Source organism: Hippopotamus amphibius, chromosome 8 (genome assembly GCF_030028045.1).
Source record: "Hippopotamus amphibius kiboko isolate mHipAmp2 chromosome 8, mHipAmp2.hap2, whole genome shotgun sequence".
NCBI lineage: Eukaryota > Metazoa > Chordata > Mammalia > Artiodactyla > Hippopotamidae > Hippopotamus > Hippopotamus amphibius.
In genome coordinates, this window is record NC_080193.1 from 12169880 (window position 1) to 12195126 (window position 25247).

The 25247-nt window shown below is 49.3% G+C and overlaps 2 protein-coding genes across 3 annotated transcripts in view; one reads left to right on the top strand and one right to left on the bottom strand.

The window, feature by feature from the left end:
• TPCN1 (two pore segment channel 1) overlaps window positions 1-25247 on the bottom strand; it is a 69307-nt gene that overhangs the window by 30592 nt on the left and 13468 nt on the right. Inside the window, exon 3 of one of the 2 annotated variants that reach the window (XM_057744478.1) lies at window positions 3454-3581. The exons of the other annotated variant lie outside the window; for it this stretch is intronic. Coding sequence (XP_057600461.1) covers window positions 3454-3581 — 128 coding nt within the window. The remainder of the gene's footprint in view (window positions 1-3453; window positions 3582-25247) is intronic. 2 annotated transcript variants of the gene reach the window in all.
• On the top strand, window positions 20476-21114 carry LOC130858275 (splicing factor 3B subunit 5). Its single transcript, XM_057744485.1, has one exon. The coding sequence runs from the start codon at window positions 20589-20591 to the stop codon at window positions 20847-20849; it is 261 nt and encodes an 86-aa protein (XP_057600468.1). The 5' UTR covers window positions 20476-20588; the 3' UTR covers window positions 20850-21114.

The following is a 25247-nucleotide window of genomic DNA, read 5'->3' on the forward strand; positions in this document are numbered from 1 at the left end:
GAAGCTGGATACATCACTATCCTCATGATCAACAAATAAAGACAAACCACAGACTCGAAAGGGCAGGGAAGAAACATCCTGGCAGCCACACGGAAAGCAAGCTGGACAAGCCTCGTTCCCAGTCCTGTGATCTGTGCTGGGCTGTGGTTTTCACCAGCACCACCATGGCCACGGGGGACACACATGGTGGCCTGGGAAGCTTCTGGTTTGGATTTCTGAAAAAATGCAATTCTTGGGTAATTTCTTCCAACAAGTAGCCAGGGATGAAGGTCTGGCTAGAGGAAACCACTGACATGGGGGACGCAGATCTGACCTACAGGACTTGGAATTGCCACAGAGGAGATGGAGGATGAGGCCTCCCCCACCAAGGACAGAGTGACATATGACCCGAGTCACTGGATTCTGACCCAGACCCAAAGGAGAACACTGGCCTTGTTTCCTAGCTGCTGATCACCAACGAGGAAATTCATGACTAGGAAAAATAAGAAGGCAGGCCAGCTGTACGTGACTTCCAGGCCTTTGCTCTCTGCTCCCTAGGGCAGAAATCCGCACAGAAAACTAGGACTGTCTCAGAGGCAAAAGGAGTGCCAAGCGCACGGCTCCTGGGGGTGAGTGAGTTAACAGGTAAAATTGGGGAAGAGAGGAAACCACAGGCATCAGATAGCCTCAAAGCAGCGAGGGGCCAATTACTCCAGCACACCAACAACCCAGCTCAGGGGCCGTGCTGCAGCTCCCCTGCAAGCATGAAAACAACTACCGACGCCAGCTAAAGCCATCTTCCAGAAACTGCCATGAAATGGTGTCCACAGGGATCTGAGCTTTGCTTTTAGTTTTAACTTTACAAGATGATGCAGTTTTTTGTAAAATAATTCAAGTAATACGCAGAATTGTAAGGTAGTAAAAATTCCATTAGCCAAAAATAATCACCTTTAATATTTAGGTAAATAACTTTCCAGATGTGAATGGGTATCTGTGCAGACATACAGACACACATGATATAAATTTGTATATAATTTATATATAAAAATCATCATACAATACTTTCTTTTCTGTAACCTCTTTTCCCACAGACATGGCCCATTTTCAAGTTGAATACATGGGATCCGGTACAGAAATGAGGCAACCACGTAGAGAAGAAAGAATAGCATTTGGAGGCTGGATGGACACGGTTTAAATCCAAGCTTGGCAATTTACTGGCTGGATGGCTTTGGACTCATTGAAGCCCCTGGAAGTCTCAGGTGTATGAATTGGGAAATGAGGAGTCTCAGGTGAATGATTACACTGCTTGGTAGGGTGGTTAGAAAGATCAGCAAGTGCCCAGTTAAAGTAAATATATATAATTCATTTGCATTACTTATTTATCTTTTTTGCCACATGGTGCAGCATATGGGATCTTATTTTCCCAACCAGGGATGGAGCCTGTGCCCCCTGCAGTGGAAGTGTGGAGTCCTAACCACTGGACCACCAGGGGAGTCCACATTTGCATTATTTTTTAAATTCCACATATAAATGATATCATATAATATTTGTCTTTCTCTGTCTGACTTACTTAGTATAATATTCTCTCGGTCCATCCATGCTGCTGAAAATGGAAATATTTCATTCTCTTTCTATGGCCGAGTACTATTCCATTATATATATACACCACATCTTCTTAAACCAATTGTCTGCTGGCGGGCACTTAGGTTGTTTCCATGTCTTCGCTATTGTAAATAGTGCTGCTGTGAACATTGGCGTGCATGTATCTTTTCAAAGTAGAGTTTTTGTCTTTTCTGGATATATATCCAGGAGTGAGATTGCTGGACCATATATATGGTAGCTCTATTTTTAGTTTTTTAAGAAACCTCCATACTGTTTTCCATAGTGGCTGCACCAATTTACACTCCCACCAATGGTAGAGGAGGGTTCCCTTCTCTCCACAACCTCTCTAGCATTTGTTACTAGTAGACTTTTTGACGATAGCCATTTTTATTACTAATGTTCTCACCCGCTTAAAGAAAGAAGGAATTACCAAGCAGCTCTTCTAATTCCATATTCTGACCCATCCCACCCTCTTATCTAGCACCTATTCAACCTTGGAGAAGGTGACAGTGCATAGGGTGACCCTACGTGACCCTGCCACAGCAACAGGCACACCCAAGCTTGCTAAAATTTCCCTAAAACAATTCTATTGCCTTAATCTGAATCAAAATACATTTCTTGAGGAGTACAGTCATAAAACGTGAGAAGCACAGACACCTGAACAATTATCAAATAAGTATCTGGATTTCATTAAATCTTTTTTAAAAATAGCAAAGCAAATACAAGGGAGAGCTGCTTCAAAGAAAAAAAGATTGGGGAAAAATGATCATTCAAATGACTTTAAGAAAAATTCCATTTCCTCACCCAAACCCTTATTCAATGCACAGCTGAAGCTGAAATCTTATAATGACAAAAACGGCAAGATTAAGGTGAAAATGCATAGACAGTGAGATTGGCATTTAGGCAATATTCCCTTTGGAGAGTATTCGATACTATATACCAAGAGCCCTAAAAAAGGTTGATTCCTTTACTCACTGATTTGACTTCTCAGAGTCTTTCCTAATAAAATAATCCCAGATATTAAAGAGAAAGAGAGAAATAGCTATAGGCGTAGATTGTCCTCGGATTACAATTTATAATAGAGAAATGCATAGTAAGTGAAATATATAATAAGAGAAACAGAAAAAGAGAAAATATTCAAGCTTATCAGGATAGTTAAGTAAGTTAGGATACACTTACCGGACAAAATAAAGACTTTAAAGTTTGTGTACAAGAGTTATGAGAAAAAAGCTTTTGCCACATGCTAGGGTGGAAAAAAGCAGACTTTACAACTGTAGATACCACAGGACTTCAAAGTTACTTTAGAAGACACATGAAACCTACATATTATTCTTAAATAACATTGACAGTGACTGCCTTACGTGAATTTTTTTTCACATCCCCTTTGTACCGAAACTTATTGTAGCAAGCATGCATTATTTTTATTAAAAACTATTTTTATTAAAAACAAAAACAAAAACCAAGCATGAAATAGCAAAAGCGAAAGCAGTGGCAGGTTAAACAGGAAGGGAATAAAGATGTTTGGATTCCCCACACTAAGTCAGCAGTACTAAGTAGACAGAAGAAGAATTCCCTCCTGGGCACCGGCCTGTCGACGTGCCTCTGAGAAGAGGGAGCGGGGCAGGGGAGGCCACGTGGACAGGCTCGGGGAACCCTGGGGGCAGGCACCCACAAACTGGGGGTCCCGAGAACATGCCCACACACATCGCTCTTCCAATCAGGTTGACTCTCCCAGTCTGATCTGGGAGATGAGAAGCTCACACACGGGGCACTAAGCCAGAACCGAACTGCTGGGCACCCAACAGAAGCCTGGCTACCCTACTCCACCAGCTGGTGCCAAGAACGGCCAGGTCCTGACCAGGAGATACTCACCTGGAGGTAGATTGCCGCCTCTTGATAATTCATCTCCCAGTTGTGTCCGGTGGGGCTGGAGGGGGAACTCTCACCCCCTGAGCTCAGACTGGGGGTGCAGGAGTCGTGGACGGCATAGTTGCCTCCATCTACATTGCAAAAGGAGATTCACTTACAAGCCGGTCTTAAGAGAATAAAGACACCACTCGCCAGGAGAAAAGGCTGGCAGTCACTTCGTCTGCTCACACACATACCCTATTAACTGTAAGCCAACGCACCATCCTGTGTACTAACAACAGCAGGAATTAGTATGGCTAGTTAAAAATGTTTTTCTTACATGGATGGACCTGGAGGGTATTATGCTTAGTGAAATAAGTGAGAGAGAAAAAGACAAACAGTATATGATATCACATGTGTGGAATCTAAAAAATAAAACAAACTAGTGACTATAAGAAAAAACAGCAGGCTCACAGATATAGAGAACAAGCTAATGGTTACCAGTGGGGAGAGGGAGGGGGAAGGGGCAAAATAGGGATGGAGATTAAGAGGTACAAACTATTACGTATAAAATACATAAGCTACAAGGATATATTGTACAGCAGAGGAATATTTTATAATAACTATAAATGGAACATAACCTTTAAAAGTTGTGAATCACTGTTATACACCTGAATCTTATCTAATATTGTACAACCACTGTATCGCCATTTAAAAAAAAGGTTTTTTTCTTTTGTTAAGTGAAAAAAACAAGTACAAAAAGGCACATATTGTATGCTCTCTTTTGTATAAAAAAGGGAAAAAACAAGAAAACACAGAGATATCTACTTATCTTAACAAAAGAAGCAGGAAGAATAAATTAGAACTTGATGAAATTGATTACCTACAAGGGATGTAGGCAACAGGGTGGAAGCCACTCAGAGACAGTGATCTTTTTCCATTACTTTTGACTTTTGGAAGCGTGTTAATATACTACCTTGTCAAAAACATAAAAACAATTGGATTTGTTCCCTGTGCAGGTGCATCTGTGGCTTTTCCCTGCTGACACCCATGCCCTTTTCTTCCGGTAACACAGCCCCATCTGCCATTGAAGAATATCCTCCCCCTGCTTTCTGTCCATATTCCCTGGCTCTGGCCAACTCCACCCCTGGCTCCCAGACACATGACCCAGTGCAATGAGATCCCCTCATCCTCCCCCCACCCCCCGCCCCGCTCCGGACAGACATTGGTTCAGGCAGCGGTGCTGACCCAAACCCAGCCAATGAGGGATGAACTTGAAACTTTTCCTGGACCAGTTAAAAAAAGGGGGTGGGGGGTGGCCTCTTTCCCTGTTGCTGCTGGCGGCCGCCTCTGCCACCACGTGGGGAAAACCTTCCTGAGTTACACCCCTGGGATCGAGCTGTGCCTGAAATCTACCTCGCAGCGTTTCCAAAACCTGAGCCCACAAAGATCCTTTTATACTTGAGCCTGTTTGAGTTGGGCTCATCACCACACTCAAGTGTCTCCACTGATATATGAAATAGCATGACTGATATATGAAATGACTCTCAGCAAAAGAATTTATTGGGAAGAAGAGAATCTAGGATGAGAATTTGGTTCTCATAACCCACATTCCAAATGACCCACCTTTCGGAGGATAAAAAGTCAAATGTCTGGGTAATGAATCACGCACAGGTGGCAGGGAACAGATGTGTAAAGCTCACAACCAAACAGGAAAAGGGAGGAAACTGGCAGGGCTCAGAGGGCTGTTGGGTCACAATTGATCCTTCTAACTTTGAACTGCTAAGCAAGGACACTCAGGTCTGCCCTCTGCAAAGCTCTTCTCACCCATTTTTAAAAACACTTTCACGGAGGTATCTTTGACACACAATAAACTGCACATATTTAAAGTATTCAATTTGATATGTGTTGACATACGTACACACTTGTGAAACCATTACTACAAGGTAATATACCCGGCACCCTTCCAAGCACCACCCCCCTGCCCCCAGCCCATCCATCCTCAGGCAACCACCGATCTGCTTTCTGTCATGATCGGATGAATCTGCATCACTTAGAATTTTATGTAAACAGAATCACAGTATGTACTTGTTTTTTGCTTGGCTTCTTTCACCCAGCATAATTATTCTGAAATTTATCCATGTTATATGGTGTGTCAGTAGTTCATTCTGTTCTATCGCTGGGTAGTATTCCAGTGCATGGATGTACCACGGTTTATTCATTCACCTGTGGATGGACGTTTAGACTGTTGCCAACGTTTGGCTATTTGAAATGAAGCTGCTATGAACATTCATGTACAGGGCTTGGTGTGGACATAGGCTTTCATTTCTTTGGGGTAAATACCTAGGGGTGAAATAGGCAGATCATACATTTAAGTTTTTATGAAACTGCCGAACTGTTTTCCAAAATGATTGTACTATTTTACATTCCCACCAGCAGCGAATGAGAGTTCCAGGTTCTCCACGTCCTCCCCACCAATTGATATGCTCAGTCTTTTTCGTCTTAACTATTCTAAAAGGTTGTGATGATACTGCATTGTTTTAATTCCAATACTCTTAATTTGCCTTTCCTTAAAGACTCATAATGTTGAGCATCTTTCCATGTGCATAGTTGCCATTTGTACAACTTAATTGAAGTGTCTCCAAATCTTTTCCCTGCTTCTTTATTAGGTTATTTTCTTCTTTTTGAATTTTAAGAGTAGACAGATAGATAGATAGACAGATAGGTAGACAGATAGTGGTCTATAAATATACAAATCTTTGATTAATATATCTACGCCAGTTTTGATTATTTCTTTGGATTAGTGATGAGTGTAGCTTTTTTAATTCTTTTACTTTTAATTTCTTTATATTTAAACTTTGCCTTTATATTTAAACTTTGTTTCCTGCAGGCAACATATAGTTTGGCCTTGCTTCTTTCCCCCAATCTGAAAAATCCTGCTTTTTAATTGGAGTATTTAGATTATTTACATGTAATGTAACTACTAACATGGTTATTTACATCATCTTGCAATTTACTGCATATTTGTCCCACCTGTTCTTTTTTCTTCTTTTTAATAAGTTTATTTATTTTTTATTTATTTATTGGCTGCATTGGGTCTCTGTTGCTGCGTGCGGGCTTTCTCAGTTGCAGTGAGCAGGGGCAACTCTTCATTTAGGTGCACGGGCTTCTCATGCAGTGGCTTCTCCTGTTGCAGAACATGGGCTCTAGGTGCGTGGGCTTCAGTAGTTGTGGCTCGTGGGCTTTAGAGCACAGGCTCAGTAGTTGTGGCGCACGGACTTAGTTGCTCTGCGGCATGTGGGATCTTCCTGGACCAGGGCTCACACCCATGTCCCCTGCATTGGCAGGCGGATTCTTAACCACTACACCACCAGGGAAGTCCTGTCCCACCTGTTTTTTGTTCTCTTTTTCTCCCTTTCTTGGATGATCGTATTTTTTTTTATCTCCTTTGTTGACTTATTAGCTACAATGCTTTCCTTCATTATTCAGAGGTTGCTTTAGGGTCTATAGTATACATTGTAAATTTATCACCGTCTACCTTCAAGTGATATCATGCCACTTCATGTATAGTATCAGACTCTTACAACAGCATAGTTCTTTTTCTCCCCTCCCAACTTTGTGCGTCTAGAAGCAAAGGGACTTCCAGTTCACAAACCTACTCTGAACTGAGCTTCATCTCCATTGCTAGGATGTGTAACTAGGACAGTCTTTCTGGAAGGGACTGCACCAATGAAGCATATAAGAAATGTAAAGAGTTAACACTACTTGCAGGCTCTGTGCTAAGTGCTCCATGCTGATGAAATCACGACATCCTCACAATCCTGTGAGGCATGCACTAGCATAAATCCTACTGTACATAACATGATGGCTGGAGGGGCAGCAGCCATCTTGAGCCCATGAAGGAGGGAGACCAAGAGAATCTGATACCTTGACATCCCAAAGACATCAAAGCAGGGTAAGCAACTGTCTACCTGCAGTCTTCTTGTTAAGAAAATAAACCCTTAGAAGTTTAAGATCATGATGGGGGGAGACTGTTAATTCTCAGCCAAATGCAATTTTTATGAGGGAACACTTAGGATACTGAAAAGATCCTGTATCTCTGTGCAGTAAGACACTTAATTTGTTATAAATGAATGTTATAAATGATGAAAAACAAAAATCCTACTGTGCAGAGAAGTTAACAACTTGCCTGAGGTCACAGATGTAAAGGGCTGAGCCAGGATTTGACCCCAGGCGGCCCAGTTCCAGAGCAGCTGCATTTAACCACTATGCTATACTCCCACCCTTTAAGAAAGAAGAGTCTGGGGTGGAGGGCAGCAGACAACGGTTCTAAACTAGTGGTAGCAAATACTCATTGATGAATTATTCTGTGTCAAAATCTACTCTGTGGCAGACTTCCTTTTCCAGAGATAGCCACAGCATTATCTTCCAACCTATGTGCTCTTCTAGAACCCTGACACCTCCCTACAAAGAGGTGGAGACTGTGTCTCCTCCTCTAGAAACCAGGGGAGCCTTTGTGACTGTCTTGACCAATAGAGGATGGAGGAAGTAATGCTTATGACTCCCAAGGCTGGGTCACAAAAATGCTTCCGCCTTTTTCTCTTGGGTCTCTTGTTCTTGGGACGTAGCCACCATGTTGGGAGGCAGCCCATGCAGCGGGCAGAGAGGCCCGCGGAGGAGAATCAAGACACCTCGTCCACAGCCCAGCTGAGCTTCCAGGCGACAGCCAGCACCAACTTGTCGGTCAGCTGAATGAGTCATCTCAAAAACGGATCCTCCAGGCACTTCCCTGGTGGCGCAGTGGATAAGACTCCAAGCTCACAATGCAGGGCCTGGGTTTGATCCCTGGTCAAGGAATCAGATTCCACATGCATGCCACAGCTAAGGAGCCCACCTGCCTCAACTAAGACCTGGTGTAACCAAATAAATAAATATTTTAAAAAGAAACAAAGAACAAAGAACAACAACATCAACAAAAACGCCAGATCCTCCAGTCCCAGTCACTGCATGAAACAGAGAAGCTGCCTCTCCACCAAGCCCTACCCGAACTGCAGATTCATGAGCAGAATAAATGATGTTGTCATCTTAAGGCACTATGTTTTGGGTGGTTCATTATATAGCAATTGATAACTGATACATATCTGAGTACTTTCTACCAATCAAGCTGTTTAATTCTCACAGCAATCCTATGAAGAAGGTAACATTATTATTCCCACTTCAGACTTGAGGAGATTAAGGTGTAGAAAGGTTAATATCTTCCTGCGGTCATGCAGCCAGCAGAGAAGAAGGGCTTGGATACCAAACTAGGCTGGTTAGCTCAGTTGGTAGGATGCATGCCTCTCAAGAATTGGAAACTCAAAAAGGGGGACAAGATAGTGCTGAAAGGATTAAAAATATAGTAGTGGTTCCAACACTCAAATAGAGTAACAGGTAGAAGGCAAGACATCTGGCTGCAGCTGAAGCTTGATCACTCTGGTCCTGCTCTACCAACGCCAACATTTCCCAACTCTGATCCCAGTGCCCATTTCTGAAAGAACTAAGCCCTAGGCGGAGACAGGAGAAGGTAAAACTACCTTCCCCCACCCACTGACGTGGACCAGGGAAGCGTGAGCCAAAACATGACTCCCAAGTAGGAGAAAGATGCCGACAGGCAGCTGGATGGAGCTGGGAGCTTGTGCGCCTGCGCCCTGTCCTCCACGACCTTCACACAGCACGGCAGGAGCCAGTGCGCGGGACACAGCAGTCCTAGGCAGAATAAATAGCAGTGCTGGTGCGGGGTGGGCGGCGATGGGCTGGCACAGATGGCAGCCGACATTAGCGCCACTTTGCCGGCCCGCGCTAGACATAAGCGTCTGCATGAGCCCCTGCCTTGGAGACCCCCTGCGTGAGCCTTCCCAGCTCTTCCTCTCACGTGGGGGGTCTCAGCAAATTGATCTAGCTTCTGCATCCCTCCCAGGAGCTCTCTCAGCCCATCCTGGTGGGGAGAAGGCACGTGGTCCTCAACTTTTCTCCCCTTTGCCCCCACCACTTACACTGCACACCACTGAGGCGGGGGGTGGGGGGGGGGGATGCTACAGCAGCCCCCAGTGCAGGCCAATCCTTGCCACTTCTGTCTCGTTCATACTCACACACCAATGGGTTTTGCCTGGGAGCAGGTGACCCTCGGTATCTTGAAGGGCCCGGGTTTGGGTGAAAGACAGTCTTCTTCCCTGATGCACAAACAAAACATTCCATCCAGTCTCTGAAATCCACGAGGACCGCTGGGACAGGGAGACAGACCAGCCTTCTGGCTGCCCTGGGAGGACAGTCCTCAGGGCCGGAAATCTTTGACGTCGTCATTCTCTCCCTGCCCCTCACGGCCTGTAAGTCACCAGGTGTGGGAAGGTCTCCTCTCTCTAATCCATCTCCACTCCCCACATTCACTGGAGCCTCCTGCCATTCACCTAAAAGTCAGCAGCAGCCTTCAGACTGGCCCTCGCTGCCCGGGCCTCTGCCGGCCACCTGGCTGCGGGGTGAAGTCGGTAAAGCCTGCGTCTGACGGTGTCCCTCTGCTGCTTTACAATCTCCTAGTGGCGCGCCCTCAGGAAAGACTTGGACTCAGCAAGGGTCTTTAGGATCTGGCTCCTGCTGTGTCTCTCTCCATCTTCCGTTCCTTCCTGAACGCCCAAGAGACAGATCTTCAGAGGGCAGCCGGTTACTGCTGGGCACTAGGACACCGGGGCCCCCACGCGACGGTGAGCATCACAGAGACAAAACGTATGCTCTCTGGTCACAGATCACACCTGGCTGGCTGGCAGGTGAGAGCAGACACATCGTGAGGCTGCAAAGGGCGGAACACGACTTGGGAGGAGATGTCACAGGATAGGCATTTCCGTCAGATCCCCGGAAGGCTTTTCTAACAAGAGCAGCCCCCGGGACTTCCCTGGAGGTCCAATGGTTAAGAATTCACCTTCCAATGCAGGGGGTGCAGGCCAGGCAGCTAAGATCCCACATGCCTCATGTCCAAAAGAACCAAAAACATAAAACTAGAGCAATACTGTAACGAACTCAATAAAGACTTAAACAATGGTCCACATCACACACACACAAAATCTTTAAAAAAAAAAAAAAAAAAAAAAAAAGCTGTCCCTGAATGCACTGGGTGGAGGGGGCTTTAGCTCCATCATGTTTGACTTATTAAAATAAGTAAGTGCTGAACTATGGTGGAGCTGGGTACATATGTATTTGTCATTTTATTCTAAATGTGATCTGTAAGTTAGAAATAATTCTTAATAAAAATATTTTAAAAACAACAACGACTGGCCTTGTTCTACTTGTTTGTTTGGTGGGCATCCCCAGGGGCAGAGGGCAGCTCCTAGGTGCTGGGGGCCCTGGGTGGGAACTGGAGGTACTTAGATAGCCCCTGCCCTCCTAGGGGCACCCATCTGCCGAGGCAGCATGTATGCCGTCACCATGGGGCCTCAAAAGGAGGCTTCAACAGAGGGAGGTTCCCCCAGCAAGTAGCGAGTTGGACCAGCTGCCTTTGCAATTCACAGCATCTACCAATTTACAGATACATAAAGATGGTGAGGGGGACGGGCAAGGGGGTGCAGATGGCTTTAAAAATGACTCCCAACTCATGAGCCACCCGCGGGGGCCAGCCATGCCACAACTTGTGCACAGCCCAGCCACCGGCATCCTGCTGGTTCCCAGAGCCTTCCACCGACACTGCCTCGCTGCACGGGGAGGGTGACAGGGTCTTTTTTAGCACACACGTCCCTCGCCCACTCTAAGTAACCTCAGCTCCACAAATCTAGGTAGCCCAAATCTCATCAACTCAGCTTCTGCTGAAATATAACAAACACACCTACAGGAATAGTCTGTGTGCCAGGCTATTCTCAGCACTATATATATATATTTATATATATATATATACACACACATATTTATATATTTATAAATTTCATCCTCACAATAACCCTATGAGTTAGTGACCATTATTGTGCCCATTTTACAGATGAGGCAATGGAAGCCCAGAGAGACCTGTGAACTCGCCCAGGTCTCACACATTTAGAAGGTCAGCAGGGTCTGTGCTGAGAATCGCCACCCTAAACCACAGGGCAGGGTTTAGCATGCTCTGCGGGCTGGGGGGGCTTCCTGGTGTGGACTCTGATGCTCATCTGAGAAAGGATGAGTGTCAGGTCTGGGATCTTAGAAAGGATGATGCTCAGGTCTCGGAGGGACCACAGAGACCACTTAATTGAATGCCCATCTCTTAGAGAGAGGAAACTGAGGCCAGGGGTGGGAGATGTGCCTGTGTAACAGGGCTGATCTGTCAGAGAGCCAGCTCTAGCACCCGGGCCTCCTGGCTCCCCATCTAGAGCTTTCCCCACCACAAACACCGGTCACGCATCCCTCACTAGAGTGACGTGGACAGGGGTCTGACCCACTGACTGCCACTGTGCAACTGCCGGCACACAGCTGTAAGACAACGCAAAGAGAATAAGCCACGTGGCCTTGCACAGACTGTCATTCCCATTGGCCACAGCTCTTGGGATGTACCGGTGAGGGCCATGGGTGACTGGTGGACAGGCAGAAGGTCTCGGTGGGGTGGCTGGGAGAATATTTTCCTTGACCTACAGAGAACCCTGAGGCAGAAGGGTCCCCAGGGAGTCCGGAGCCTCATCCCTCATTCACTATGCTGCGTGCCCCCCACACCCCCCGATAACCAGCTGTGCCTGGACCACACGATCTCGCTCCTGACCCGCCCCACCACGGCCACAGCGGCGCTGCCTCGCCCTTGTCAGGCACAGCCCCCACCACTGGTCCAGCTCTCTGCTCTCCATCTTGTCCCTCTACGGTCTATTCTCTATGCCAGTCAGAGAAATCCCTTGGTGGGGGGGGGTGTGTGTGTGTGTGTGTGTGTGTGTGTGTGTGTGTGTGTGTGTGTGTGTGTGTGTGTGTGTGTGTGTGTGTGTGTGTGTGTGTGTGTGTGTGTGTGTGTGTGTGTGTGTGTGTGTGTGTGTGTGTGTGTGTGTGTGTGTGTGTGTGTGTGTGTGTGTGTTTTAATTTTTTTGTTGTTTTTTTTGGCGACACCATGCAGCTTGTGGAATCTTAGCTCCCTGACCAGGGATTGAAACCTTGCCCTCGGCAGTGAAAGCCCAGAGTCCTAACCACTGGAACGCCAGGGAATTCCCCTGTGTGTGTGTTTTAAGTAAACTTTTTAGCTCAGTATAACAATAATCCTTAAAAAACCTAAGCCAGGTGGTATCACTCCTCTGCCCCAAATATGCCGCAGCCTCCAGTCCCTGAGGAAGTCCTCCTCTGGGTGAGAAGGTCCTATGAAACCCGCTTGAGACCTCTCTGCTCTCATCGCATCCCACTCAGCCCCCAACGCTGGCCACACGGCCCTCCTTACCATCCTGGGACAGGCCTGGAACGTTCTGCTAAGGGCCTTTGCAATACCGTGCCCTCAGCCCTCCCCTGCATCTGGGAATGGCCGGCCTCCTCACGTCTCTCAGGTGTCCACTCGAAGGTCATCTTACCAGCGGCTGCCTTTGGCGTCCCCTGCTATACCACCATGCCCTGCCTCCCTCCTGCGCTGCCAGCGCCACCGGGGGTGGGGGCCTGTTTCCTGGCCTGGAAGGTCCCCTTCTTGAGGTCAGGGACTTTTGTCTTGGTCACCTTGGTGTCCCCAGAGCCCAGAACAGTGTTGGGCAGGATGCACAAGAGCTCACCAGACATATCTGAATGGAACCGAAATGGAAGATGCCCTGAAGATGCCAGAAGCACAACCCCATGGTGGGCAGACTCCACCCACAGTGCAGTGGGGAGTGCCCGCGGGTGGTATGAAGGGGTGTGACATGACCTCCCTTTGTTTTTGAAAGATCATTCTTACAAGGATTTGTTGAAGAGGGACCATTTTGCACAAGAGTAATTCAGGGCAGAACCTTGAAAAAGAAAAGAAAGGGGTAATAGGACTCCAAATGCTGAGTGGAAAGAAAGGAAAGAGAATTCTCCCCTCCAGGGGGGACTTTTTTCAGCGCTTCTGATCCGTCAACCATCCACTTGTGCAGAACACAGAACTTGGCTGGCTTTCCAGGTCCCAAGTGGCAAAGCTGGAGCACTTGTGTGTGGTTCTGACGCAGAGAGAGGGCTGAAAGGCCCTCGGTGACAAGGGCCGCTGTGGGGCTTTTCAAGAAAGCCACAGGTGACTTCCAAGAGCCCCCTTCGCCCCAGGCTCGAGTGGCCGGGCAGCCACACTTAGGGATTACGGAAGGGGCGCAGATGGAAGGCGGGAGCCACGGCCCGGCCCATTCCTTCCACACGAGGCCTTCACGCAGATGCGGCGGCCCAGCGGCCAAGTCCACAAGCACTTTCCCTGTGTTGCCAAGAGGAGGGCCTCAGGGACCTCATGGGCCTAACTCCTCACTCTCTGCCTTTTTCCCACTTCCTAGGTTGGAGAAGCGGCCAAAGACGCAATGGAAATGCTCCAACTCCCGAGTGATTTCTTGTTAAGTACAAGGAATGTGCAGAGGCTCAGTGGCCTCCCAAAGGGAAAGGATGACTTGGGGAAAAGAGAGGAACATGGGAGTAGGGGTGAGGGGTGCGCGCAAGGGGGCAGGGCAGAGGTGAGAGGGCCCAGACTGCGGGCCTGTGGTTCAGCTGGGCTGGTGTGCAGGGGCACGCGGCCAGTGGGCTGACTCAGAGTGAACGCCCTCAGAGCAGAAAGCAAGGCTATGCAGGGACTCCCCGGTCCCCGGACGGGTCACTACTGAGCATGAGGTCCCAGGGGACAGTGCGTCCCCGTGTCGCTGTTGATGCCCCTGCATCTTGCGCACTGGGTCTGCTCCAGGTCGTACCTGGGGAGCCTCCAACCTGCTGGCTGGGAGCAGCCACCTGCCCTGGGGACCTGGTGCCCTGCCCTGGCCTACTGCTACCCACCTGGGCCGAATCTGCACTTTCTGGGAGAAACAACAGCCCCTAGGTCTCCAGGTAAAAGCTGATGATGCAACCTTCGGGCCACCCTCTGCACAGGCAGCGTCTGGACAACAAGGCGGTCTGGAGGGCTCTTACAAAGCACCCCAGGTCCAACCCCCTCCTGTGATCGGGGACCAGCCCGCAAACCAGTGATTATATTAGAGACCGCGTAAGAATCAGTCTATTTGACCGCCAGCTCTGGCACTACTTTTGGCACCGTACGCGCCTAGGGCAGGGTGGGTAATTCCAGACAAGCTGGAAAGGCAAGGTCAAGGCATACCGCAAGGGCTCAGCTGGAGGAGACGGGATGACCTCACCACGGGGCTGTCGGGGAGCTGGCCCTCCACTGCCTCGTCCGGGAACACGATGGCTGGCCCCCGCCTCTGCATGTCCGCCTTTCCTGGGAGGCAGCTGGCCCAGAAACAGGAGGGAAGAAGGGAAGAAAAAAAAAAAAAGAAAAAAGATACACAGCAGTGCAGGAGGGTAGGAGCAGCCGTCTTTCTGGCTCCTATAGCAAACCAGCTTCTCCGCTCTCAGGAGGTTTTAAAAGGGCCAGAGGAAGCTGACCAGGAACATTCTTGGCAACCAGGAAGATCCCATTCGGCGGTGCCTCTTGGGAAAGTACCCCTGCCCAATCCCTGAAGAGAAACACTTTGTCCTGCACTTCGGGTGCCCTGGGCAGAGAGTTCTCCCGTGAAACCAGTCTGCAGCCTTTTCAGGCCCGCCGACCTTTCGCCACTAAAGATTTATGCAACACCTACCCCTTAGCTGCCCTCCCCGCATCCTGGCAAGCAGCCCAGGGAGGTGAACAGAGAGGAGAAGGAATAGAAAGAAACTGCTGAACTGACAGGCACTGGAATACAAAACAATAACAACAGAAAACCTGCCTCCAAGTTCCCCACTCAGAGGACAGGCAGACAAACCAAGATGCCCTGTTTGCACAGATGGTAACGCTCCCTCCACGCGGATGTAACAGGGCCCAGACGCTCCCTGCAAAACAGCTGGCTGCTTTGCAAGCAGCCTCTGAAACGACCCTGTGGGGAATCCAAGGTTTCCGTTCACTGGAGCACAGCATGCAGCAGCATCCTGGTGGCGCTGGGTAAATAGAAACAGTTTCCATATGCTGGCTATAAAGTGCTGCCAGGGAGGAGAGGGAAAGAATGGGCAGGAGAGGCAGGCTTCTGTGACCGGCCCACCCCCCATCCCACGAGCACAGGGTCCCCTGGGACTGGGTAAACCACTCCGGCCGTCCTTTGGGGCCTGGGCAAGAGGTTGCTTTGGATAAAAGGTACACGAGCTCCTCCTGGGAGGTAACTCTGATTGGAAAGAATGCAAGGCAGTGACTGCTCTCAGGCAGGTTTACACTGAGGACCCTACCCCCATTCAATCCTCACTCCTTTACATTCTCATTCTCTTACATGTACATAACCTCATGCGTTCATTCTCTCTCTCTCTCTCACACACCACCCCCCCCACCCCCCCACCCCCCCGCACATACTCTTCAAGACAAAACGTAGCCCTGCACACCCAAGTTCACTGCCAGCTGTGCCCCTCCCTGCCCCTGGCTCACGATCTTAATCCCCAGAGCCTCAGTTTCTTCATCCATTAACCGGGACTGGTGCCTACTGTGCTCTGGGCGTCTCGGAAACAAATGCGAACACCCACAAAGCACTCCGAGCCCTCCGGATACCAGTGTCCACCAGAATGACAACGAGCAATTGCCCAGCCGTTCGCCAGTTGTCACTGAGAGCCCCGCTCCACGGGAAAAACTTGAAGAGGAGGTGGAAAATAAACCAGAGGGACGTTGATGAGTTTTCCAGGCACGGCGTCACCACTCACCCTGCTTCTGTGCCGGCGGGCTCTTTAAAGGCCCCCAGATAAAAATCGGGCAAAAGACACTATGTTGAAAGAAAGCAGAGCACACACTTCCTTCTGCTCAGGACTTCTCTGCTGATGACTGATTGCAAGATGGCCTGGGAGGTAGACCCGTGTCATCAATGCATATTAGGAAAGGCTATAAACCCAGGCAGAACCCCAGGCAAATAGACCGGCCTCCAGGAAGGCAAGAGCTGGAGCGCAGCCCTCCCAGTTGAATCGCTGGCCTCAGGCCCAAAACCTGTCCTGCCAAAGGCTTAAGCCAGAGGAGGAAAGGAAAGATGAAAGGCTCGCCCAGGCCAGTACTGGGTCAATCACTGTTCTAGAAGGAGGGGCCCTGGTTTGGAAGTAGTCCGGATAACGACCTGCGCCACCTCCAGCTTTATTTCCGGCCAGCTGACAGGGACCTAATGGCCAAATCCAAAGGGAATCCCTTTAGATACACAAGACCAGCCATGGAAGGGACATGAACTGCTTAGAAAGTTGAGTGGCAGCTATAAACAGAGATGTATGGAAAGGCAGGAGGCGTGAAGATCAGAAGTAGCAGGCTCAGGACTCCCCTGGTGGTGCAGTGGTTAAGAATCTGCCTGCCAATGCAGGGGACACAGGTTTGATCCCTGGTCCAGGAAGATCCCACATGCCACGAAGCAACTAAGCCCGTGCGCCACAACTACTAAGCCTGTGCTCTAGAGCCCGTGAGCCACAACTACTGAAGCCTGCACGCCTAGACCCCGTGCTCCACAACAAGAGAAGCCACCACAACGAGAAGCCTGCGCACCGCAACGAAGAGTAGTCCCTGCTCACCACAACTAGAGGAAGCCCGTGCACAGCAACAGACCCAACGCAGCCAATAAATAAATAAATAAAATAAATTTTTAAAAAAGGCGTATTTACCATAGACATTAAAAAGAAAGAAAGGAAGAAAGAAAGAAAGAAAGAAAGAAAGAAAGAAAGAAAGAAAGAAAGAAAGAAAGGGCAGGCTCTTCAGAGGGGCCAGGAAAATAAGCATCTCTTGGTAATTTAGGGTAGCAATAGCTGTCCCAGGAGCCCACCCCAAAACCAGCCACACAGGGAAATCTCACCCTGAGGTTGCAAATGTGACCTTGAGAGCAAGTCTTTAGTCTTAATAAATCATGCAGTTATTTGGGGGAGAAAAAGTGAGGAAAACGTTTTTAAAAGCCTGGTCTTCCAGATGCAAACAAATATGGTTTCATTTGAGGAGACATTTATTCAGCACCTACTCTATAGCAGGCATTGGGTTAGGTGCTGGATTTGAAAAAGTAAAACCATGAACTTTGCCCTCACAGAGCTTATGATCAGGAGGGAAAAGAATGGATGTGATTCTGGTGCATTAAAGGCATTTGTTAGTTACAACAGCCTAGACCACGGGGCCCGGAGGGAAGAGGCAGAGAGGGATTCAGGGGCGATATCCGAGCCGGCTTTTAAAGGATGAAGGGTGAAAAGGTATTCAAAAGGGGGATAGGATGGGGTGAGGGGGACATTCCAGAAATAGGAAGGTCATGCATAAAGCACAGAGAAGCAAATAGCAGGCCATGTTTGGAAAACTGCAGAGGGTTCAGTAATTCTGAAGTTTAAAGGGCCAGGGATAAGGCTGGAGGTATGGGAATGAGAACAAGAATAACAGCTCACACTCAGTGCTTTACATTTGTTCATTCTTCTCAGTGTAAAAAAGTCCCATGAACTAGGGACCATTACTATCTCCAGTTTCCAGAAGAGGCAACTAAGGCCCAGAGAGGCTAAGTGACCTGCCCAAGGTCACAGAGGAAGAAAGGGCCCAGGCTTGGGTTCGAGCCCAGCAGCCTGACTCTTTTACGAGGCAGGAGCAGTGGGCAGGCTGCAACTCATGTTAAGGAGACTGGACTTGAGCTGCTGGCTTTTAACAGCAGAGCAGTTGGACCAGGTGTGTCAATCGGAAACACGCAGGCCAGGTGGGCAGTCTCGGTTACACTGGAACCCCATCTACATTCTGCACAGGCAAAAGGGCAAGGTCCTTTGCTGGGGAGGGGGAGCCACAGTGAGCTCATGTTTACAGAGCAGTTAACCTGCCAGGAGCCCCCGGGGTCGTTTCCATCGTCCGCTCATCCTCACCACCCTGCACGTGAAGAACCACGTCTTGCCACTGCTATGTACCCCTCCACCACCCTCTGTTGAGGCAGAGAGAGAAGAAGGGGTTTGCCAGATGCCAGCAGATAATTTCTTGGTGAGGCTGGAAATGATTTCCATCTTCTTTAGTCTGTGACTTTCACGGCTCAACTTGGAATTGTACTTCCTGCTACTGGGCCCCTGGGTTTATTACGAAACAAGAGGCTTTTACTGCCACTAATAACTCGTCACAAAGTATTTACGGAGCACCTACCATGTGCAAAGTGCGTTGGATGCTTGGAGAAAACATTTGTAAAGACTACATCCATCTCAAAGGCCTACACTTTTCACACACACACACACACACACACACACACACACCTCATGCAAACGCCACTCTGTTTACCCAGTGAAGAGTGCAGCACCTGTGCGAACATCTGTCCTGTTTTCACTTGGAAGCATTGGAAATGCTAATTATGAAATGCACAGAGATGGGGATGGGAGCAGTGCAAGAGCAAATGGAGACAAAGGCATTTTTCACTGCACCCTGGGGCTCCCTGCGCCTCTGCAGGGAGTCAGCAGATAAGCAGTGCTCAGAGGAACAAGTCTGGCTGTGAGACTCGCTTCCCACATGGGCTACTGCTCAGAGGTCTGCTCTAGCCCCTACCTGGGACCACCTGGGGGGCTGGCTGGGCCTGGCTCCCGTGATCACTGGCCACATCCCAGCATCTGGACCTTCTGTGAGCAGGTGGCTGTGCTCAGAGGAGCGGCAACAAGGGGGAAGGTGGCCAGGAGGCACAGGCTCCCTGAGGCAGTGACAGTTGGGAGGAAGTCTATATCCCACAGAGAGCTAGACGGCCTGGGCACACCACTTCTCCAGGGACCTGGGCTGGCCTGGCTGGTGCTGCTCCCAGGGGAGCCGGCAGGGCCTGGAAGTCTGTGTGGTCAGTGGCTGGACACTGGGCTCGGCCTCCTCCTCCTCTTCCTCAGTTTCCCTTTCCATCAAGTGGGGAAGGCAGCTCAAAACAGGCATCATGAATACAGAAAAATCCACTGGAAACCAAAAAGCCACCCTAAAGAGTGGGCAGGAGGTGGGGCTCCTTCAGTTGCATTGTCCCTGCAACACACCTGGGTGGTCAAGGAAATTAACATGCTGTTCCCCCATTCGCCACAACAGGATCCCTAAGAAAATCCAAAACCCAACTAACATTCCTTAAGAGGAAGAATTTAATACAAGGAAGGGCAAGCTCAAGGCCTCAATTCAGACAGTCCTTAGATCATCTACTCAGAGGCTCAAGAAAGGGCGTCAGCTACTCTGTTGAAAATGAAACCCTGATACTTCACTGTTAGAGTTTCCACTTATTGAGTTGGTACTGGGAGATGTTATACGGAATTTCCCGTTTAATCTTTGCCAACCCTGAATGGAGACAATCTTATGCCTGTTTTACAGATGAAGAAACCGAAACTCAGGGAGAAACCGAAGCTTGGCGCCTCATTCAAGGCTGCGCAGCTGCTGAGAGATGATGCCGGAAATTCAACCCCAACCTTTGCTGTAGACTGAAGAAATGTTAGAGCACACTAGATTATCAGCACGTATGATCACTCCCCTGATGTACAAACATTTCTAACCACCTGAGGATTCTCCCAAGCCACCCCCATTTTCAGACTGGGGAGCCCCTGCCCATCCCAGGACAGTGTCTGAGCTCCAGAAGGTAACAGCACAAAACATGCAGCAAAAGCAAACAGGTCAACTGGCCTGAAGGCTGAGCGGGCTCTGCAACTGAGGAAGTCTGAGCCCCATCGAGGCGACCAGTTGGGCTCTGGGGTGCACGATAAAAACTGCCATTTGCAACAACACAGCGGGCCAGCCAAGTGCAAACAGCCGAGCCGACCAGAAGAGGGGACCCTGGGGTGTCACAGAGAGAAGGCATCACGCTTGTCGACGACCACCCACAAGTGAAAGCCACACATCCAGCAGCCTGGAGTGGCTCCAAGCCATTAGCCAGCGCTGAGCACCACTGCTCTGCCCAAGCTGATTTCCAGCAAGAACTAAAAGAATAAGAAAAAAAAAAAAATCCCAGTCTAATAAAAAGAGAGATTGATCAGCCTGCGACCGCGCGGCTCCGGGGTTTCCGCGGGGTGGTCCCTCTCCGCTTGAAGCCCTAGAGCTGCTGCCTGTCGTGTGCGGCCTCTGACCTGGGAGCGAAGGGAAAAGCAGCGAGATGACGGACCGCTACACCATCCACAGCCAGCTAGAGCATCTGCAGTCCAAATATATCGGCACCGGCCACGCCGACACCACCAAGTGGGAGTGGCTGGTGAACCAGCACCGCGACTCCTACTGCTCCTACATGGGCCACTTCGATCTTCTCAACTACTTCGCCATTGCCGAGAATGAGAGCAAAGCGCGAGTGCGCTTCAACTTGATGGAGAAGATGCTGCAGCCTTGCGGCCCGCCAGCCGACAAGCCGGAGGAGAACTGAGACCGCGTCGTGTCGCCGCTTGCTTTCCTTGTACAGAGGCGCTTACCCGGGGCGTCCCGCCTGACCTGCCTTCCTGCGGACTCCGTTTTCCTGCGGAACACAGCGTTGGGAGACCGTCAGGACCTCTGAGAACTGTGACCGGATGGTAGAGAGATCCTAAGCCCAGCAAACGTTAGAGAAGACGGCACTGGAGTGAGACAGGATTTAGAGGCTCATTTTCCACTAGTTGATTGTCCTTGTTTTTTCCATAAAGTTTAGGAATGTTTCAAAAAAAAAAAAAAAAAAAAGAGAGATTAACAAGAGGCAGAGGCGGCCTATGAGTGGTGGGGTAGTGGAGGGGTGAGCTCAGACATGAGGGAAGGTGGGACCAGAGCACCCCAGGCTGACACGGCAATTACGGGACATGTGTGGGCCCTGGAGAATTCCAAAAGCAGAGGCCAAAGACATCCCCAAAGTCAGAGGCAGGGGCCAGCACCCGCCCCGGCTATTTCTGACCTGATCACATGTGAATGAGTCTCCTGGTCACCCCAGATGGTTCCAGGGGCTGGTTAAGCTGTGACAAACAGAGTCACTTGGGACCCTGCGTGTTTTGGGAACCTGATGACTCACTCCAGATACGTTACTTCTTGCACGTATGTTTATTAAGTGCCCAGGGTGTGTGCTGAAAAGATGTGGTCCGTGACTTTGCAAAACTTGTGCTTCTAGAAAGAGGCACACTTGTGTGACACATCAGGACCCAAAACAATAGCACCTACTCAGGCATTCCCGTCTCGTCCAACCAGGACACCTCAAATGGGTACCACAGAGACAGGAGAAAGAAATCCACAAACAGGTTAAACCCTGATTGAAAGGAACATGATTTACAAAACCCAGCTCGACACCGGATGAACTAAGGGGTATTAATCCTACTATGAAAGGACGTTTTGCCAAACTCAGCCCTCCTGCTCATATTTTAAATTATCTACTTCACCAAAATTCCATTTTCTCATAACCTTTAGGAATCCATCATGGCACAAAGCAGAACCTGATTCAGTACACGAGGCATTAACCAACTCTATCCCATGCAGGTGCTGCGGAGCGAGTGGGCCTCCGCACAGCGTGTTCAGAGGATGCGGAGGTGCAGAAGTGCAGCCACTCCCCTAACCAGTCAGGGAGGGTTAGGGAAGGCTCCATGCTAACAGAGGACAAGATCTTCAGCTGAAGAAAGCCGAAGTGGGGACAGATCGGAAGTGAGAGATGGCAGCCCACGGGGAGGTTTGGTATCAAAAGTAGTTCAAATGAAAAAACATCAGATTATGTGATTGTTAAATATATGAGATGATGGGGACTTCCCTGGTGGTCTGGTGGTTAAGAGTCCGAGCTCCCAACACAGGGGGCACAGGTTCGATCCCTGGTCGGGGAACTATCTCCCATGCTTAAACGGCTCGACCAAAAAATAAACACACAAATGAGATGTTATGAACAGCCCCACGTTTAAGACTTTTGCTTAGTGGTTCTGATTTCTGGGAGGGGGAGTGAAAGAATGAAGGCCCATCAGCCAGGGCTGTAACTGAGGTGGAATTTCTCATGGCCGGGAAAGTGCTGGGGCCACTGCCAGGTGGGTGGGGGCCAGGCCGAGAAGGTAGATCAGAGGACTTGGCCTTCAAAGGCTTTGTTTTCATTTGATCCCAGAACTTGGCCTAACTATCACCAAGTGAATGGGTCTGAGTTTATGGTTTCCTTATCTATACCCTGAAGTTAATGAAACTTTCAAGGCCACTAGAGCTTGGTTGGAGAAACGTTCCTTCTGGGCAAGGCCTGAAAACAGAGGTAGCAGGTCTGTGATCGAGGGCAAGAAGGACCCACAAACCTGCCTTCCCTGGGCGTGTGGTGGGCACGCAGCAGCCCACCGACACTGATGGTGAGTGAGGCTCTCTGCTCCACCCACTGCCTGTGCAGGTCACGCCCTTCCCCATCCCTCGAACTGCACATCTGAAAAATGGGGATAAATACTGTTACTTCACAAGGGCTCACAGGAGCAACCATTTATGTTAAGAGAACTGCACATGTTGTTTCCAACTGCGATCAGTAGTCATGGTGCTCACTGCCTCCAGTGAGAGAGTAGCAAGAATGGCTCTCGAGGAGACTTCTACTTTAAGGTGGCATAGAGGATGCTCCGATTTGTAGCTCCTGGATTCATTGGGCCGGGGGCAGGGGTGGTGCCCACAGAGCTATTCATGGGAGATGTCTGCTATTATTGTTCCAAATGCAGGCTGAAGGCACCAAACATTCACTTAGGAGACTCCCCGAACATAACTGAGTCTTCCAGGGAAAAACAAAGCCCCTAAATCATGCCTTTAAAAAAAAAAAAGATGCTGCTACCATATTATGTGCTTGCTTGTGCTACAGCTAAAATACACGGGGAAAGAAATCTAAAAAAAATACTTTAAATTTGTCGACCAAATACCCCAGTTGTATTCCAAGATGCCAATTCCTCAATCCACGGAAAGTGTTTATGAGAACAGAATCCAACCCTCTTTTTCTCCACTGAGGGGAAGTACCAGCCATCACCACGCTTATCGTGAAGGAGGATAAAGTTAGATCTACGTTTCCTGGCCGAGCAGTTTGAGAACTTCCCGATCAACTCTCCATCAGGACGGGTTGTTTAGGGGGCTGTGTCAGTGCACGGGAACAAAGCAGAAACTTATCTGCCGGGTACAGTTAGAAGCCATGCCTTTTTAAATCGGCAGAATAGGTCCTTTCTGATCCTAAGAGCTTGGCACGGTGTGGGGTGGGGCCGGGGCTCAGCAGAGCGTATTCCCTCCAGTCTCTGCTTTTCTTTCACCAACTACCTTCTCCTTGCCAGGTACAGCGCCTGACGTTCCTAATCTCAGACACACCCTCCTACATATATATCCCAGGCCAGGCGAACTCGTGAAAGGACGCACGGGTTCTGTATTGTCCAGATGTTTCCTGCATGCCTAGGGAGAAGCAAGAACTGTGCTGAGCTTCAAGGCTGTAACAGATGAGGTGACCCTGGGGAAGTTTAGAGGCAGGTCAGGGAGACAGACACAGAAAGAGAGAGATGCCCGGTCTGGCTCCTGCCACTACAGGACATGCTGGGAGTTTCCTCTCCACCCACTTCCCAATCTCCAGAAAGAAAAGTCATCCCTATTCAGGACTAACCCACCCCAGGGTCTCTAAGGGAGGTCTCTAAGATCTATCAGGGTGGATAGAGACAGTATCCAGAGTTGGCAAGAGGTCAGCCAGAAGACACGCTGTCATCATGTCTCTTTCTGGTTATTCCACCAAGTCTAAACTGCTGTCAGGGGAATTCCCTGGCGGTCCAGTGGTTACGACTCCATGCTTTCACTGCTGTGGGTCCAGGTTCGAGCCCTGGTCAGGGAACTAAGATCCTGTAAGCTGTGAAGCAAAAAGTTAAAAAACATTTTTTTAAGAAAAAAATAGTAAATAAATTGCTGTTGGCATTCTAGGCTCTCCATAAAATAGGTTTACCTGCTCTGACCCTTCCCCTAATAAAAACGGCTAATATTCCCCCAGTGCTCGGTCTGCTGCAAACCAGGCAATGTGCCTGTCGGAGGTACACTGTCTTGTTTCAACCTCAGGACAGCCCTCTAAGGTAGCATTGGTACTAGTTTCCTTTTACAGATGAGGAAACCAAGTGCCCAACGTCCCGCAGCAGTAAACGCAGGGCTGGACTCAAACTTGGCACGTGCTCTTAACCACGCCTCAGACCCCATCCGTCTCAGCACACGCATCTCTGGCCTGCACGGGGAGGCTCATACCCCCTTTTTCCCTCTGCCCAGGTGCTCCGTCCTGTCCCCAGCATCCCCAACTCCCATCTGTGCCTAAACTCTACTTGTCCATAGGCTGATATACTCCGTCGGTCGAGCCTTCATTGTCCTTTGCACTCTCAGCTCCTGCCACAGCGCCGTCCTATTTACTGCCAGGGCTACAAACTCAAACGCCTACAGGCACCAGGCAGGTAGGAAACGTGGGAAGCTAGGGTGTGTGAAACCACAGGTGCTGAGCCCTCATGCTGTGACCAAGAATAATACCTGCTTAAAACACCATTCAGGCTGAACCAAACAGGTCCCATCATGTTCTTAGGCCACCACCCTGCCAGCTGGTCTCACCCCCCATTTCCAACCACTCTTTGCAGGGCAGCCTGAGTGAATTTTCAGACGCTCCCCTGAAACGTGACTGTGTCATTCCCCTGCTTAAAGCACTCTGGGACTTCTGCATCACCCCCAGGATGAGGTCTCACTCCTCAGCATGGCCCTGGAGGGTGGAGAGACCCTCCAAGATCTGGATCCAATCACTCCTCCCTGTCCTCCATCCCAAGCACCATGCACACCCACCCACTCACTCTAACCTTCTACACCTCTGCTCCCCTGC